At 40.8% G+C, this 17,437-nt stretch overlaps 1 protein-coding gene across 3 annotated transcripts in view; it reads left to right on the top strand.

The window, feature by feature from the left end:
• The window catches only part of CIB2 (calcium and integrin binding family member 2), an 89,994-nt gene that overhangs the window by 42,689 nt on the left and 29,868 nt on the right, over positions 1-17,437 (top strand). For 2 of the 3 annotated variants that reach the window (XM_029575724.1, XM_029575723.1), the window contains one exon: positions 12,679-12,790. Coding sequence is in view for 1 of the 3 variants with exons in the window: in XM_029575723.1 (XP_029431583.1) it covers positions 12,679-12,790 (112 nt within the window). In the remaining 2 variants the exon portion in view is untranslated. Of the gene's footprint in view, positions 1-12,678; positions 12,791-13,445; positions 13,528-17,437 lie in introns of all 3 variants that reach the window. The other variant, XM_029575725.1, reaches the window with a different exon arrangement.

Genomic DNA, 17,437 nt, shown 5'->3' on the forward strand with positions numbered 1-17,437 from the left:
GTGGGCGCAAGGCAGAAGATGCCTAGGGCGCCTAATACCCTTACACCGGTCCTGTGTGGGCCCCTGGGTCCAGCCACTCGGGGTAATTTTGTAATAGGCCACATAAATTAGATGGCAAATACATGCATAAGTTACAACAATTTTCAAAGGAAAGTATTTGCATTCACCTCTATAAAAGAGGAATACCCTTTTTGGAAATTTAGGAAACAACTGAAGGCCTACCTTTTCCAGATAGTATTCTCTGCCTTTAGTCTGATTATATACAACCAGCAATAAAAGTCTGTTTAATTGTCAGGCTACAAGGAGAGAATACTTAAGAGGATGGCTAATTAATTAATAATAATAATAATAATAATAATAATAAATAATAAATAATAATAAATAATAATAATAATAAAGAACCTCCATTGGCTACCTATACACTTTAGAATAATATACAAGGCCATTCTCATCACATACAAAAACATCCACCAACTGGCTCCCATTGACCTACAGATCCCTCTCCGACTACACAATTCGTCAAGACCGACAAGAAATGCATACAAGGGTTCGCTACAGGTACCACCGCCCAAATCTACCAGACACAGCACACTAAGAGACCGAGCTTTCTCTACAGCCATCCCACCGTTATGGAACTCCATCCCCTCAAATCTCAGAACAGAACCATGCATCTCAACCTTCAAAAAAAGACTAAAGACCTGGATATTCACACAAGCCTTCCCAGACGTCAATTGATCTAATACTTCCAAGCCACCCCTAATCTCCATCTACACCATGGTCGACCTTATCTCCTATCGTTTACTTGTGTAAATTAATAACCTGTCCTTTCTCTTCCTCTAAGCCAAGTTCTTATCACCATGTTATATGTAACTGCTTTTTCAGCACCATTGTTATTGTTATGTTTACTTTGCACCCCTGTTTTATGTGAACCAGCATGATGTGACTGCTGTCTCGAATGCCGGTATATAAAAATCTAAAATAAATAAATAAATAAATAAATAAATAAGCAGGTCAGTCTTTATTGTGCTGATACTTATTTGCGATGTCTTTATTATTTTTATTTTGTCTTTTAATCTATTTTTAACCTCTATATTATTAATATTTCTTAATTTGTATTGATTATGAATGTTCCGCATGTAAACCGCCAAGAAATTATGATTGGCGGTATAAACATCTTTTACATAACTACCCGTGCACAGTTCTGCTAAATTGTGCACAGAAATTCTTTGTGAAATTTTGCTCACATACTTTGGAAAATGCTAAAGTATGTGCAAACCCTTACCCTACCACCCCTAGGAATGCCTCCACTTAGTCCAGGTAACCTTACCCGCGAATAGGAGATAAGTGCTTTAGTTTACTCATATATTAGGGAGGCCATTTTGTTATATGCAGTTACCCTCCCTGTGTTGCCATTACATTATGACTGAGACTTTCTTCCCCACAGGGGCTATGAATGCTGCCTCCACGGCGTCCTAAACCCCCGCCATCCTATGGAATGGCTGACTCGTTAATTAAATTAATATCCTCTGCATGGCAGTGCATATCGCTACCACTGAGCCACTGGGCTGATCCCATGAAGAAGCTTCTTATCAAATACGGAGCTTGCCTGGCATTTGATTCATCTGATACTTTTGATAGCAATAGAATTTAGAAGGGGAAAACCTGTCTGGTTTTGTGTATTTACCTCATGTTTTGCAAAGAGAAACTTCAAAGAAATCAGCAACAATGAGAAAGTAAAGAAACACATTTAAATATTTCCGTCCAGAAAAGTTTACCAGCTTATGGTTCCATGCATTTCATAGGAACTGGGCAAACTGTCTTCGTGTCGGTTCTGTTATTTCAGATGGATCCTGAATAGCTGGTTTTCTTCTGCTGTGTTAGCCGTACTGAAGAAGCCAGTTACATGCATACCCTGCTATTTCTTGTCAGCTGTTGGACATTTTGCAAATCTAATTTTCCAGCAGACAGTTGTTGTTTTTTTTAATTCCGGTAATAATATTTCTCTGCTAGCCTGCCTGTCTCTGTCGACTTTTCCCTTATGACTACTATAATGATTTGGCTTGTGCCCAATTTTGCAAGTACAGGTGTTCATGCATTGCCTGGCTGTCACAGTCAGTCATGCACTAACAACCGAGAAGGCTGACCAGGCATTTTTTCCAGGAGTTATCGTGCAGTGCCTCTGTGGAGAATAGTTTTAGATTTCATTTTCTGATCACCAAATAGATGAATGTGTCACAAACAACAAATTTACCAGAATGAATAGAAGGGCAAAGTTCTGGTCACCATTTTGGCCATGGTGCAAGCTCAATTATTCCTGCCATTCCAGGAAAAAGTTATCCAGTTGAAAGGGTCAGTATTTGTGCATGTTTCAGGAGGCCTATGCAACAGGAAGTAAGGTTTCGCATGCCATGGTATCACGGTATTCCTTTGTCATTGACTTAAAGGTAAAATCAAAAGCCCAGTGCGCGCCGAAACTGGGAGTTACGCGCACGAGTCAGGCCAGTGCGTGCCCAGCGGATTTTGAAACCGAGTACATGCACTGTGCGCCCACACACCTGTTTAAAAGTTACTGTCCCTGTGAGCATATGGGTTTCTTTGACAGCAATGATTTGCACTATGACAAAGAAGGCTCCTTCTGGAGTTCATAGGATGTAATATGTATAAGCAACATATCAAGGTACACCTAGAATTCATTTTAATCAGATATCTAGCACCCAAAACAATTGGGACTAGATCTGTATCTTTCTGCCTTATTTTCTTGGTCTCTGATTGCTTTCTTTCTTTCCATACATTGTATAGCATGGCCACTTAGTACTGACATTTGATTAGCAATGCTGTTCTTGTGTTTTTCTCCTTTTCCACAATGTGCAGTTTTCTTGTATCAAGCTTTTTATTGGTTAGAATAGGAATGTCTGAGGTGAATGTTCTTTAAATTATACAAAAAATAGCTGATGAGGAGCAGATACCTGTGCTTTTTTTCTTTAAAAAAAAAGAAGCTAAGATTGCAGAAATCAAATGCTTTTATGTTAACTGTGATTCACAAAAATGCTTCTCATTCTGTCATAGAATTCAAAACAGCTGGGGCGATGGTGTGCCACTGGTAGATAAAATGCTGTTCACGGCATTTAAGTTGTAAAGAAATATTCCCACCAGTGGGAAGCCTAAGACATTGTATTATGAAAAGTTGATCCAGGGATTGAGCAGAATCCATCCAGTGTTTCACTAATGGAGAATCTTGTTTATTGGGCCGAATGCAGCTTTTATGTTGTGTGATCTGTGTTTTAATAGGCGATTTTGTGTGCTCAGTATATAACTTCTGACATGGGCATCAGGTTATGTAAATTATTTCCCAAAGTCTAGCTTGTTATTTAGGAAACATGTACTGTATATTTTATTTATTTATTTATTTATTTATTTAGATTTTTTATATACCGGCATTCGAGACAGCAGTCACATCATGCTGGTTCACATAAAACAGGGGTGCAAAGTAAACATAACAATAACAATGAAGTGTATATGAAGTGTTCCAGATTTTGTAGGATAAAGAAATTAGGTTATCGTGGTGTTATCTACCAGAATTGAAGAAGGAAATTAGACCAAAGGGAAATTCAAATGTATTCATTCCTAATATATCTGAATTCTTGCAAGATACACAAGATAATATATCTGCTAGGGACACTTTATTAGTAACTTTCTTGTTAGATATGGATAAGGAATAGGCTATACTTTAAATATAAAGAGGTGAATTTATTTCCTCACAAAAAATGCTCATAGGAAACATAACTACGAGGGAGGTCATTCCTTACTTAAGCAATGCACTATGCAGCTTGGGGCACTTTTTCCCTACAGTTTCCCCTGTAAATGTATCGTGGCTTACCAAGGGAATATCTGTGGTTTTTTGTAGATCCGTCTGATTTAGAGATCTTTTTGTTAGATAACGCTCCGGCGGGTTAAGAGAAGCTGGGTGGTTATGCAGTCCTGTAGAATTATTGGCAGCACAACCAGTATGTGCTTTTCTTTCCTAGTTTTCTTTTTATTTTTTTTTTATGTCCCCCATTCAATGTGGACTAGTACTTTCAGTTAAAAGATTGGTTCTTTTAGTTTTCTTCATTTATAGTGTTTAACCTGTTGTAATATCTTTTTATTTTCTACTTGATTGTAAATGATATAATCAATAAAGATATAATTACAAAACAATTTGCTTTTTAAAGGGAGATATATGTATATATATAATTCTCAAGTTGGTGCATCAGTGTTCTTGTGCTAGATTAACACAGGTGTTGTATTTGAACACTTTAATTTGGATTTGGGATTTCCCATGCACACAAAAACGGGGACACGAGTGTGGCCGGGCCATGTGCGCGCCACACGCATTTTACAAACGGCCTGGCCACGCGTGTATCCTGCGATGCGTGCCGAAGTGCTATGTTAAAGGGCGGGGCCGACTGGGACAGCGGGCATTAGACCCTGTCCTGGAGAAGTGTGCGCCGGCAGCCGGCTGGCACGTATAACTTAGTTCTGCTCATCAGAGCTGGTAAGTTATAAAACAAAAAAGTAGGGTAGATAGGTAGGGGTTAGCGGTCGGGGAGGAGAGGAGAGGAGAGAGGAAAAGTTAGGAAGGTTAGGTAAGGGTATAGGGAAGTTCCCTACCAGTCCACTTCTTAATTGGAGTGGACTGGGAGGGAACTGGGGGAGGCCCTATTGCATCCCTCCGTGTTTCTTCTTTACAAAATCCTCCCCGTTGCGTGCGTGTGAACCCGCCTGCACATGCATACGCAGATTATAAAATCGGGGGCGCATGTGCGCGCAGATATCGCATTTTATAACATGCGTGTGGCGCCATTTTATGAAATCGCCATGTCCATGTGTGCGCGCCGGGAACCATGCGCACATGGACGCGCATGCAGGTCTTAAAATCAACCCTAATATTTGTAGTCCTTTACTGTAAAGACCTAATTTAGTAAAGGGATTTGCCATGATAATAAGGATATACAGTACAAAAGATGCCTTTTATTATAGAAAGTCCATATGGAAGGTCTTGCTTGCTCAGTTATTACACCCCATATGGGAAAAAGAGATGATTGTGTAAGGTTTGACAGTCATTAGCAAATCGTGAATGAAACTCCCCTGAAATCTTGTGTAAGTAGTGCTCTGCTTCCTTACTAATAGTTTTGCCCAAGTCCAGTTACAGGGAGAGGGTTTTGTAATTTTTAAGCCCATCCCTAAGATTTTTCCCCTCCCAGGGTGCTGGGATTGGTCCAGCTCAGGCTATATAAACCAACAGGGTTGGAGGTTTCCTTTGGTTGGAGTTAGATCAGTGATGGTGATCTCCAGTCCTCGAGGGCCACAAACAGGCCAGGTTTTCAGGATATCCACAATGAATATCCATGAGATAGATTTGCATGCACTGCCTCCACTGTATGCAAATCTCTCTCATGCATATTCATTGTGGATATCCTGAAAACCTGGCCTGTTTGTGTCACTCAAGGACTGGAGTTTGCCATCCCTGAGTTGGATTCTGTTTTGAAGAGAAGTGGAGTTTTCTGGTAGATTCCTGTAGGCCCCACAGCCTGCACCAGTGGGATTATTCAAGCACAGAAATCCTGCTAGAGCCATCGCAAACCTAAGAAGAAGAGAAGAACTGAGATTTTTTTTTATGTCTAAGAGAATTAGCTATTTTTGGACCAGCTACCAGCTCAGAAGGGCCAACCCTGCTGTCTGAGGGAACTGGATTTCGATTCCTGTGCTCAGAGTAGACTCACCAGGGTCAGCGTACTCATTGCCCTCTGTTCAGTAAAAGTGGGGTGTGTGGTGTCCCAGAAGAACAGTTGTGAGAATGTTTTTCTCTTGAGAAGGAGAGAGAGATTTTTCCACCACCATCTCCCTGCCTATTCTGTGGAGAAGAGTTGTTTTTTTTTTCTTGCTATCACTGGAAAGGGACTTGGACATTGCCTTAGAGGCTGAACAGGGATAGAGAGACCATTGCACATGGAGTTATCATTCTTCTTTTTATGATGATGATTTTTGTCATTCTTGCCTGGATTCTGGAGGTTTTTTTTAAGTTACAGTAAATTATTTTGTAAATACCACTCCAAGTCTCTGCTTGTTTCTTCAACCTGAGAACTAGCCTATTGAGAATTGCTGAGATCCTCATGTGTGTGTGTGTACTATTGATAGAGACAGTACCAGATACCCACTCCTAGGAGCTCAGAGCCCCAAAGGCTTTTCCTCCTCCCCACCGGTTGGACCCTGGCATTCCAGTGGCAGTGGGGAGGTCCATGACAGTAAGGGTGGCCCTGGGACTGAGTGACCCTTGGATTAGGGACCTCAAACCAAGAGGGGATTACACTTGTTATCATTAGTCTTGGTGGGTCAGCAGACTCCTCTCTGCTGACCCACCCAAGTTTTCTCTTTCACAGAGCTTAACCATTTCAGTTCCTACTTGTCCTTAATTGGCAAAGAGAATGGGGGATCTTCTCTGTTCAACTTTAGTGAAACTCACTTGGGAGTTCAAAATGGAATGGGTGGTCAAAGCAAACACTACTAAAATTTGGAAGAAGCCTGGACTGTATCGATTGAAAAAATAATAGTAAGAATATAAATACTTGCAGTAAAAATGTGAGAGCAAAATGTAATTTATTGCATCAACTGGCTTACTGCAATTAGTTTTCAAGCAAACATTTGTCAATCTATAGGACTGTTGAACTGCTGCTTTACAGGGGGAAGTGAGACTCCGTCTTCCATCGCATTGTTTCAATAAGAATGCAGCCAGAAAAGTTCAGTAGGAACTGAGACCAATAGAGAGGCATGCGACTGATTTAGCAGCTTAATTCGAATTGCTTTTTAATGTTTAAACCACCCTCCCATTCAGCATCCAGTTGGATAGCATGATCATCTTTCTTGGCAGGTTGTTAGAGTGCTGGTCTTGCTCTGCATAGATTTATGACAAGCCATAATCATTCAACCTTGCCTTTGTTGCGCTTTTGAAGACTCCGTATTCTGCTTTCGAAGATGCATAAAGCGCTAGTGGCAGAGTAGCATGACCATTACTTAATGCTTCGGGCATCCCAAGGAAACAGTACGGCTTTGTGCTTCACTGTACTGTGTTTCTGTCACTTCACTGTATGGTAATAGCATATGTTAGATTATCAGGGAAGTTTTATTTAATATTCAGGAAGTTTTCTGCACAGTCTTTTGGATTTACTATTGAGCCTTTGAAATACCATCAAGCTATGTAAATATGTTGTGGAAGATAGTTTCAGAGGTGGCTAAAGCAGAAAATATTAAAGCAAAAGAATGGAAAATGGATCTCGTTTAACCATTAGAAAACTCGCTTCTGGAATGAAGGAGTGATAGAAGGTATTATATGGGTTTAAAGAAACCCAGAATAAGAGTTTAATTAAAGAGCCCCTGCCAGGCTTTCTGCAATAAATGATGCATCATTTGGAATATGGTGCACAAAAGTTGGAGCTTCTTTGCACAGCTGTTTATATTTGGGCACAATAATTGTCCTGCTCCCCACCGGTTGGACCCTGGCATTTTATTTTTGTAAGGCTGTCTAGCTCTTGCTAACAGAAGCTAACAGGATCATTCCAACAATGGGAGGTTTTATGGAAAGTAAGAGCGAGCAGTGAGTCTCAGGAAGATGGGCAATGCGGAGTATAAAGGGTGCTTCCGCAAGGCACTGGGAGGAATTGTAGGAGTGGTTGCTTGGAGTTTTGAGAAATCTCCAGGTGGGAGCCAGAGAAGGCAGCAAGGAGCTATGGCCTAGCCTGGGGTTCCAGTTTGTGGTCCGTAGAAGGGAGAGAATCTTCTCTGCAAGCGGCAAAGTCCAACACGAGAACTTCAGACCACCAGAAGCCAGTGAGAAGATTTATCTTGGACCAGCCAACGTTGAGAGACTTCAAGAAGACTTCTTGATTTTTTCCCTGGGGTTAAAAAGAAAAAAGGTTAGGAGAGAAAGTGTAAGATGTCCAGTGATTTGAGAAGGTTTAACTAGCATAAGAACTGTGCCCGCACAAGTGATTTTGGAAGTGATGCAAGAACAATAAGCTGTTCCTGATTTCTGCCTGGGGGCTCTTTGTCCTTGCAATTATTTCTTGCATCTGCTAAAATTTTTTGCTATTTCTTCAGCAAACGTTCCTTCTGTTTTGGAACACAACATTTGGAGTGGATTGTCTTATTTTTATGAACAGTGCAAACCTCTTGGTAGCTCTGTCCAGTTCTCAGAATCCGTGTCCCTCACCCTGCTTCTAGTGGTCCTGGGCTCTGTAGGACTGGGAAGTCCGTGTGTATTTGGGGGGGGGGAGGGGATATTACATGTGCTTATTTTTTCCCAATAAAATTATTGAAACAAAAATGCATGCCTGCAAGATCCCATATTTAAGATATTGGAACAAAATAATCTGGTAATATCCTATATAACAGAGGAGGGCAAACTTTTCTTCCTGAGGGCCATCTTGGTCCCCCATGGAGATTCAAAGGGCCAGGGGGCCCCCAATAGAGACATCTGAAGTTGTGTATGTGAAGGGTTGCATGTAAGCTTTCTGTCTGTCTCCCTGATTCACATTGGCATAGATTAGCAGAGGGGGGAGGTGGCTGGGAATATTCACTTACACACATTCACATTTACACATTCCGTTTCTCATTCATACACACTTTCCACTCTTACACAAACCACACTTGCACACATTCACTCGCTCTCATACACATGCACTATCACCATCACACTAACCTCTATTACTCACATACTGTTTTATATTCTTATGCACACTGTCACATTCACTTTCTCATACACACACTCACTTTCTCGTATACACTCACATTCACTCACATATTAACTCTCTCATAAACACACACGTTTTGGAATTCACAGTCAGAGATTAGACAGCTGGACTGCTTAAAGACTTTTAAATCTATGCTGAAAAATGTGCTCGTTAAGCAGGCATTTTTATGCTAGCTGTGGCAAATCAGTACTTTTAGTGGTTTAGTGGTTTTAGAGACAAGTTTTAAATTATCATTTAAATGATCATATTAAATTATTTTATTGAAGTATGTGTGTTTAATTTTGTACATTACCTAGGGCCTAGTGCAATTAACACATTTTAATAAACATAAATACAAACACACACACATCATGTACACTCTCTCATATTCACTCACACATGCACACACACTCTCACATTCCTTCTTACAAACATATTCACTCAAACACACACACCTTATTCACTCTCACATTCCCTCTTTCACACTCACATATACCTTACTTACACACACACTCACATTCATTCTTTCACACTCACACACCCACTCTCGCATTCAATTTCTCTTTCTTTCTCTCTCACACACACAGACACAGACACACATTCTCACTCGACCCCCCAGCACTCTCCTCCTTCCTGCCTCTAGACCCAATCCCACCAGCCTCAACCCTCCCATTCATTCAGCTGTGACTGCTATAGAACAAACTAGCTATAGCTGCCTACTTCTTCTTTCAGGTTGAAACAATGCCTCCTCCTTCGGGCCCACATGATTTGATGCAATGCTTCCTTCTTAATCGGGCCTGTGCAGGCCAACATGCTGCCACCATTCCTTTTTGGCACATGCAGACTGCTAATGCTACCTCTTACTTCCACCACTGTGGGCTGAATGAAGATCTCCCATAAGACAGATGTGGATCGTGAGCCAAAGTTTGCCCACCTCTGCTATATAATGTAGAATAACCTCACAAAGAGGGGAAGGCTTACATGCTGTACATAATTATATTCATGACAGAATATGGTATTTATTTATATAAACATTTTAAACCATATTATCCTATAGTAAGCAGTTCAGAAACAATATTAGTGAAAAATAAGCTCCAGACAATTCATTGTAGCTTTCTTCATCCTCCAAGAACTGTGAAGCTATTTCAGGGAGGTAAATAATTAATCCTAGCATTCTTACCCAGGAAACACAAAGTAAACTCAGGATACTTTCAGTAAGGCATCCTTAGTGATTACCACAGGGTAACTGCTGGTCATCCTTCAGAGTTTTGTCTCAAATAACACATGAACATGATGATTGATGAACATTCTGTCTTCACTGAAGGATATCACAAAACCACTTGATAAATCACCATCCTGCAGACAGAGGACTCATTCAAGTCATCTAACTAGACTTATGAGAGCAGTGAAAGCTTCTTTTTGCACTGGGATAAGAAAAACATGTTAATTTGCTAATATCTGTTCAATGAAAAGAGTTGACTTAATCAAACGTTTTCAGTTCTGTAGCTATCAGTAAAACTCTTGTCTATCAGGAATCTTGCTTTTCACTCCTGAGTCAAACAGCATTGATGTTTGGTAGCTATTGTTACCATTCTTCTCCCAGAATTATTTTTGAGGATGTATTGAGGCCTATGTATTAATCTGCATCCAAAGCCCCACGAAGTGAGACTTAAGGAGATAATTTTTAAACTTCAGTTTGAGACCGACACTAGGAGGTCAATATTTAGACATAGCCAGCTAAGGGGGTCATTTATCAAAGTGCTATATGGCGTTTTCGCATGCGTTAAGGCATTTTCGCATGCGAAAAGCACCTTTAACACATGCGAAAACGCCTTTATCACATGCAAAAACACCATAACACATGGTGAGATGCAAATTAGGAAAAGGGGAGGAGTTTGGGGTGGAATTTCTGGCTAAGTGGACTGGTTTTGCAAGCCATGCAATATGGCTTTATTGCACTTTGTGATGTTTTCGCAAATAGCGTTTTCAGTATTTTAAGCTGCTGGGGGGGGGGGGTGGGGAGAGAGCTAGAGAGAGAGAGAGAGAGCAAGAGAGAGAGAGAATCTAGCTATAAGGCCCTCATACTAGGTAGGTATTTATACCTCTATATGAGGTCCACCTAGCTACTCGAGGTGAGATTTAGGTATTAGTGTAGGGGTTAGGGTCAACTTTGACATTCAGAGTGCGACGTACAAACAGAACAGTGCACTCTTGTAAAGATTTGATGACCTTCGGAGTGAGGAAACTCACCCAAAGATGAGATTTGTGCAATGTTCTCTCAACCTAACTTGTAGGTAGGAAATAACAATTCTGGCACTTATCACAAAGTGTGAAAAAGTTATCACAGTTTGCACTAATACCTATGTGAAGTGCTAAGATAGTGCACTTTGCAATAAACAGCCTTTTACCATAAAACACACCCCTTTTCCTATTGCATGCGATATTTAGTGCATTTTGATAAATCCAGGCCTAAGTAAGTTAGCCGGTTAAGACTTATCCAGTTAATGTAGCCGGGATATTCAATGGTGCGGTTGTGCTGCTGAATATAGCCAGAGAAGTTTAAAGTTAACCGGATAAGATAACTGACTAATTTTAGACTTTCTTATTGTGTACTCTGGCAAAAGAGGCAAAACAAACATGCAGTCAGTCTCAGGCATACATTTGCAGTGGACATTCCAAAACATGATTACTGATATGAGAAACTTTATATTCTGCCTATTTCAAACAGGAGAGTCTTCCCAGGGACTTTAACACTGAGGTTCATATTATAAACTAAGATCTCCTTCCCCATGTCTACTTAATATCCAAATAAATAGCTTTTAATCTGGATTCCCATGATTTAACAACTTAAAGCAGTGTATATATAGTATGGCGTGATATTTTGTTTTTTTAAAACTCGCAAACAATTTACATGTCTATTATTCTGTTTGTTTTAGTTTGCCCAAGTTGTTTGTTTGCCTTTTAAACTATGTATGTTTAAATTATGTAATGCACTTCGAACATGCTATGTATGATTGGAGAATAGAAATCTTTTAAAATAAGTTATCGAGTACCCTGTTGAAATAATTATCAAGAAATCTACCAGTTTACTAATTTTGTTTGGGTACAACATCTCGGGGCAGATTTTATAAATCTGCGCACACGCGTACTCTTGTTCGCGCACCAGGCGCGAACAAGAGTACGCGGGATTTTAATGGATACGCGCGTAGCCGTGCGTATCCATTAAAATCCGGGGTCGGTGCGCGCAAGGCTGCCCAAAATCAGCAGCCTGCATGCGCCGAGCCACGCAGCCTGCCTCCGTTCCCTCCGAGGCTCTGAAATCGGAGTGGCCTCGGAGGGAACTTTCCTTCCACCCCCCGCACCTTCCCTTCCCTTCCCCTACCTAACCCACCCCCCCCGGCCCTATCTAAAACCCCCCCCCCCACCTTTGTCGGCAAAGTTACGCCTGCTGGAAGCAGGCGTAACTTTGTGCGCGCCGGGCTGGCTGCCGCGCTCCATGTTCCGGTCCGGGGGCTGGTCCGGAGGCCGCGGCCATGCCCCCGGAACGCCCCCGGGCCGAAACCACGCCCCGCGGCGCCGCCCCAAAACGCGGCGTCACTCCCGGCACGCCCCCGACACGCCCCCCGACATGCCCCTCCATGCAAGCCCCGGGACTTACACGCGTCCCGGGGCTTGCGTGTGCCGCCAAGCCTATGCAAAATAGGCTCGGCACGCACAGGGGGGCTTTGGGGTAGGTTTTCGGGGGTTACATGCATATCTTACGCGCGTACCCATTTGAAAATCTACCCCTTAGTGAAAACCAACTAATTGTTGTTTTATGACAACTTAGGAATAAGTGGAAGCAAGGGTGAATGGAATGTAAATGTATGCGAAAGTACTGAATGATTAATATGGGTCTTTTGCTTGTTGACAGGTTGCATAGCAGATACTATGAACTGGCACCCAACGTTGTGCCTATGGATTACACTGATGACCCAGATGTCAAACTACCTATACAGCTTATAATAAACATGCCAGAACTGATGGTAATTCTTTTATATTGAACAATTTGCTGCTTGTTTGCAAGACTTAATGAACTATATATTAAGGTACATTTGTCTATTATCATAGCCATTCAATATCACTGTAAGTTTTATTTGAAACACAGTCCAAATCACAAAAGAATTCAGAAGAACCTTAAACTGCTACTGGCACTTTCCAAAGTCCGAGGGGAGGAAGTGTACACAGAAAGTGAAAAAAATCCTTCAGAGAATGAAAAATATGTTTTAAAATAGGACATTTGTTTCACAGTCTGCAGCACTTCATTGGAATCTAACTTGGCTTTCATTTTCTTGAGAACAAAGTTAGACTTTTTACAGCTGCACTCATTTCTGTCTTGAGTGTATGTATGTCAGAGAATCTTGGGAAGGGGGGTTTGCTTTGGAGAGCAGAAATGCATTGTCACAGAAACAGCGGATGGGAATGAAGGATACATCACTTTCTTATGCAAAAAGAATTATTCTGAATTTATCATAAACGTCCCTTTATGCTTGCTGGGCAGACTGGATGGACCAATTGGTCTTCTTCTGCCGTCATTTCTATGTTTCTATGCTCCTGAACTTTGTTGTTAATGCTGCAGGCTGAAAATATCCAGACAGTAAAATCAATCTCAAAGGTAATGTGTAAAATATTGATCCTTAGAATCACCATCAGAAACATAATGCAGACTCGTGAAAAGCTTCATTAACTTGTAAGGGCTGTGGTGCTTTGGACACTGGGACACGTGAGTGACACAGTACATGATGAGTCATTATCATTTCAATGTGACTGGTGTAAAATGAATCCAATGAAATACAAAATAAACCTGTTTTGTGGGTGGGTATATGGGAAAGTGTTTTCATCAGTACTGGGTTACAGAATATTTCTAAATGTAGCAGTTCCATATAGCAGAAGAAAGCTTTCCAAAACTTCACCATTCCACTTATATTGCAGTATAATTTTAAGCTGAGGCAAAACTGCCTCAGCTTAAAATTACATTCCAGTTTTTCCAGGTTCTCCTTCCAAGTTTCCTTTGACTATGTCATTCTCTATATAATACCTGCTGACTAGGGATGTCCAGATTATTTATTGTTGAACTCAAACCCGTCTGGTTTGAGCTCATCATCAAACATGGATTTCCCCAAGATCGCCTGGGAAAATCCATTACATTTTTTTTCCATGGATCATGGGAAAATTTAGCACAGATTCACCTAAATCCAGAGTGGATCTAGCAATTCACCAAACTTGATAGGTTTCCTGCACGCAAATTGAAATTCCTATGGCTCCGTCATAGAGTTTGCTTTTAGTAAGCATTTTCTTGAAAAGAAATTCATCAAACTTATTTTGTTGAACTTTAAGACTTGTTCTGGATTTGTTATATTTTGTAAACCTCTTTTAAAGAAGTTCACACATCCTTCAATGAAGAACAATATTGAACATAAGCTCTGAAGGGAGCTTTGTTCTATCCTCTTGACCAAAGTATGTTGCTGCAACATCTACTTGTTTCTGTAAGAACTACAGATGGACTAGCTTCTGCGCTAGCTGTCTAAAAAGGCTCATCTTAATTGGCTTGACTGTCAGCTGCAATTGAACTGAGCCTGCCAAGGAAAGTTGCATGGATTAATCATGAATGAAACTCTCCAGAAGTCTTGTTATCATTATTTCGGGTGGGTCAGCAGACTTATCTCTCTGAGAGTTCTAATTTGCCCTTTTTGTTTCAGAATAGATGGTCTTTCCAAATAGTCCTAAAACAAGCAATCTCTTTTAGACTCCCAAATGAGTATCAGTGTAGTCTAACAGAAAATACTGGAAGAGGCAAGGCTGAAGGCAGGGTGGATGAGACAAGGCTGGAGATAGGGCTGAAGGCAAGGTTGGTGGCAAGCTGGACGGCACGAGGCGAGAAAGCACCGCCTGCAATGCCTTTAAATAGGGCTGAAGGAATGATGTCGTCAAGCAGCGCTGCCGGCATCCTCCTTCTGCCTTCAAGAGACGGGAGGTGCGGTGCACGCATGCCTAGAGAGAGGCTGGGTAGGTGTAGGCTGGTGACATCCTGCCGCGAAGAGGAGCGGTGACCTTGTTGGCATTTGGAGGTGAATGTACCGGCTCGCAGGTCGTACCATGAGCCACTGAACCCTCTGTCCTTGTCGTCATTTGCTGACCAGGATAGGCCTTCTTCCAGCCGACAAGTCATCAGAGCCATGCAAGTTCACATCAGCAGGCATACGAATCTACGCACTGCTGGCCCCAACAAACATGCCACTTTCAGGGGCCTAAGTTTATTTATTTAGATATATATACACCCCCCACAAATACTGAACTCATTATAATTGTGTGGATGCTCTATTAATTCCCTTGCCCACGGTTGAAGTGTCTTTGGAAAGAGTAAAAGTCTTAGTTTTGTTTAAAAAAAAAAAGGTGTCTTTAAGACAAAAGTCCGTTTGGTGGATACATTTCTCTCAGGTAATATAATTTATTCTCAGACACCTGAGAGCAAAGTTTTCTCTTTCTTTAAAATGCAAATATTGCTCAGACTTTCACTGCAGATAATTTAGTGGAAGAAATACAGACTAGATATGGCAGTTTTTTCCATATACAGACAAAGTTTCTACCTACCTTTATAGAAAGCTAATGCTATAGCTTCGTTGATAATCAAAAACAGATTTTAGCAATAATCAAATGCAACATTGAAATGCAGGAGTCATCTCTTAAAGGTTTCTATGTAAAGCTTTTCTGTGAGAAACCTCCTAAAATGTTCAATTCTTTAAAAATATGCCTTTAATTCTCTCCCTGTTAGGCTCAATTTTGGGTAATCTGTACGTCTGATATGGTTCCCTAAATCATTTATCAAGCTGCTGTGTGAAGAGTGGCAGAGAAAATACAAGTACCATTTAAGGTTTTATTACTTATCTATAAACCTTTAATAGAAGTCATTTTCTAAGAACCATAGCTTTTCCATAACATTCTGTAATTTACAAGTTTTAAACTGAAATGTTAACTTGTTAATTTTAACATTCATCACGGGAAAGTACATTTTAATAGCTTGTAATACATTTTGAATAGATTTTTCCTGAGCAGTAAATGTTTTTAACTATTTTAAATCAATCAGTTTGCAGTATTTCTGTCATATTAAATATCTTACTATGAACGTATCCATTAAAAATAGATTTAAAAAAAAAAAAAAAAGAATAAGATTGGGATTACGAGCTCAGCCTCCAATGCAGGAAATTCTGTCAGACCCTATAAGAAATCACAGAACCGTACCTCCCATGTACTCCAGATGCCTCATTGTGGAGCAGTCACAAGGACAGAAGCATGGCAGTGGGCTGGAGTTCTCTCTTTTTATAGTGTAAGGGTATGTAATAAAGCTTAGGTTTGAGAATGTTTATCGTTTTTTCATTTTAATAGACATTTTATTGTGTGTTCTTGCTTTTGAGGAATATGCGTGTATCAGTCCCCTCTCCTCGGGATATCCCAATGAACTGCTGTTGTAGCAGAAGAAAGAACCCCATTCGCTTCAGTGAGCGAAGGGAACTGAATGGGGGTCATGGGTTACCAAATAGCAATAGGGATTGATGAGTCTCACACCCAACCAGTTCACCTCCCCCCCCTCACACACACACGCAATAGACAATTTTAACACACACTCTTTTCCACAATAAGGATGGTACCATGAACAAGCAACACACACACAGCAAACGTTTTATGACTTTTACTGAAATTGAGTCATTAAAAATAGTGATTGAGCAGAGGGAAACAAGGGTAATAATAAAGCATGAAATAGCAGTAAGAAACAGTAGCATAAAATGTAAGATTTTGCTGCAGTTGGTAGTATCTGAAAATTTGGACTTAACACTAAATAACAGAGAGAACAGTAACTGATTCTCAGAGATATATATACAAAACGTTGGGTACCCAGGAAGTTAGCACACCCTACTGCCCTAGATCACTGAATGTGCCAATAACAATTGCTGTATTGTACATAAGTAGCTGGTAGCAATCCAGGGAGTGCTGTGGGTTGCTATGATATCTCGTTCCCTGGTAGGGAGGTAGGCTTAACTCCAGCTTCTCCCTGCAGGTCCTTGATCATCCAGACTTGCCTCTAACAGAGTCAGACAGGCATCAGTGCTGTAAGCAAGCTATAATCATTGAGGAGTTTAATTTTTTTTTTTTACTGAGCTTCATCACAATAGGGTTGACTGATACTCTTCTCTCAAAATATACTGTATCTCTGAAAGTCTTGTTTCACTTATCTAAAATTCCTCCCAGCTGGGGAATTCAACAACCGATGTCTTTGGGTGTCTCCATGTCTGGGCACCCTGCTCTCTGCCTTTTGATTCCATGCTGTTTTCTTTTCAGTCCAAGGAAAGGTTCCAGCCTCTCTCCTGCCTCCAAAAAACCCCCCAAAAAACCCCTCAAGTAATAGAACACAAATGTGCCCCCTTTTTTTTTCTCTGATTTCAGCTCCCAATAGGTGCAACGGTATCTCTTTTTTCTTCCTGCTTGATGGCCAGCTCTCAGAGGTTCACTAGGGTCAGGTGGTCTCTTCACTCTGTAAGTTGTCTGATTGACCATATAACTGCTGTTCTGCAGAGGCATAGATTTCATGCAAAGGCAAACAAATCCTGTGTTTAATCTATAGACAGTTCTTTTGGTAC

The sequence above is a fragment of the Rhinatrema bivittatum genome, chromosome 13 (assembly GCF_901001135.1).
Source record: "Rhinatrema bivittatum chromosome 13, aRhiBiv1.1, whole genome shotgun sequence".
NCBI classification, from domain to species: domain Eukaryota; kingdom Metazoa; phylum Chordata; class Amphibia; order Gymnophiona; family Rhinatrematidae; genus Rhinatrema; species Rhinatrema bivittatum.